The following is a 960-nucleotide window of genomic DNA, read 5'->3' as shown; positions in this document are numbered from 1 at the left end:
CTGCGCTGGGGAAAGGTGAATTGTAGGAGATCCGCGCGCTCGCGGTTTGATCACCGACACTGTCCCCCAAAACATCACCCAGCGCCGTCAGAGGTTGGAGCCGCGTTTTGTTTCAAAGTACCTCGAGGGCTGTGAGCGTTTCGATCAAAGCGAAACGTCTGTTTGGATTTCTGGCGCTTTTTTTCCTCAAAGTCGGCGATTTTCTAAGAACTTTTAAGTGCGGGTTGTTAATTGCCTTTTTTGGTTGGGTTTTTTTGTTGTTTTTTTTTTTTTGTTTCTCTTTTCTGTCAAAACCGAATACTAACGTGTTCTCTCTGGGTCTCGGGTTTCCCAGCAAATATGCTGAGCTTTTTCCGTCGCACCCTGGGCCGTCGGTCCATGCGAAAACATGCGGAGAAGGAGCGGCTGAGAGAGGCCCAGAGGGCTGCGACCCACATCCCTGCGGCTGGGGATGCGAAATCCATCATCACCTGCCGAGTAGCTCTGCTGGACGGCACAGATGTCAGCGTGGACTTACCGGTACGAGCCATGCAAGTTTGATTTTTCAATACCTTTGGCTTGTGTCCGTCTCGTCGTGGTCTTTGCTGTTTGCAGGTTAGGTAAGGGCATGTCTGTTTGTCATAGCAACCGACCCTGTGGGTTGAGGGCCCCTAAGCTGCTGGTCATAAAATGGTGCTGAAAGAATCGTTAACTTTGTAATTCACTGAAACTAGAGAGTGTTTTGCTAGGTGCCGTCGTGCCTTATTCACGGAACGCTTTCTAGTGTGCTAATGTAGCTGTTGTGCCAAGGCTTAACTTAGAGAGGGGAATGCGTTGGATGAATCGGATTTTCTTTTTGGTGAGTTACATGTCTTGAGAAGAAGGTAAATTTGTTGGTGTACCTCTGTTGAAGAGGAGGAATGAGCAGAAGTACTAGCAGTGATTTCTCTGTGGGTTTGTTTGGTTTTGTGTCAGAGATGG

General features: G+C 48.4%; 1 protein-coding gene across 1 annotated transcript in view; it reads left to right on the top strand.

Annotated features, from left to right (window-relative positions):
* Window positions 1-339: 339 nt before the first annotated feature.
* The window catches only part of EPB41L5 (erythrocyte membrane protein band 4.1 like 5), a gene marked incomplete at its 3' end in the record, with an annotated part of 35,202 nt that continues 34,581 nt past the window's right edge, over window positions 340-960 (top strand). The window contains exon 1 of the mRNA XM_009069704.1: window positions 340-519. Coding sequence (XP_009067952.1) covers window positions 340-519 — 180 coding nt within the window. The remainder of the gene's footprint in view (window positions 520-960) is intronic.

Source organism: Acanthisitta chloris, unplaced genomic scaffold (genome assembly GCF_000695815.1).
Source record: "Acanthisitta chloris isolate BGI_N310 unplaced genomic scaffold, ASM69581v1 scaffold19642, whole genome shotgun sequence".
NCBI classification, from domain to species: Eukaryota; Metazoa; Chordata; class Aves; order Passeriformes; family Acanthisittidae; genus Acanthisitta; species Acanthisitta chloris.
Note: the sequence above shows the minus strand (reverse complement) of the source record. Positions and strands in the feature narration are given on the sequence as shown.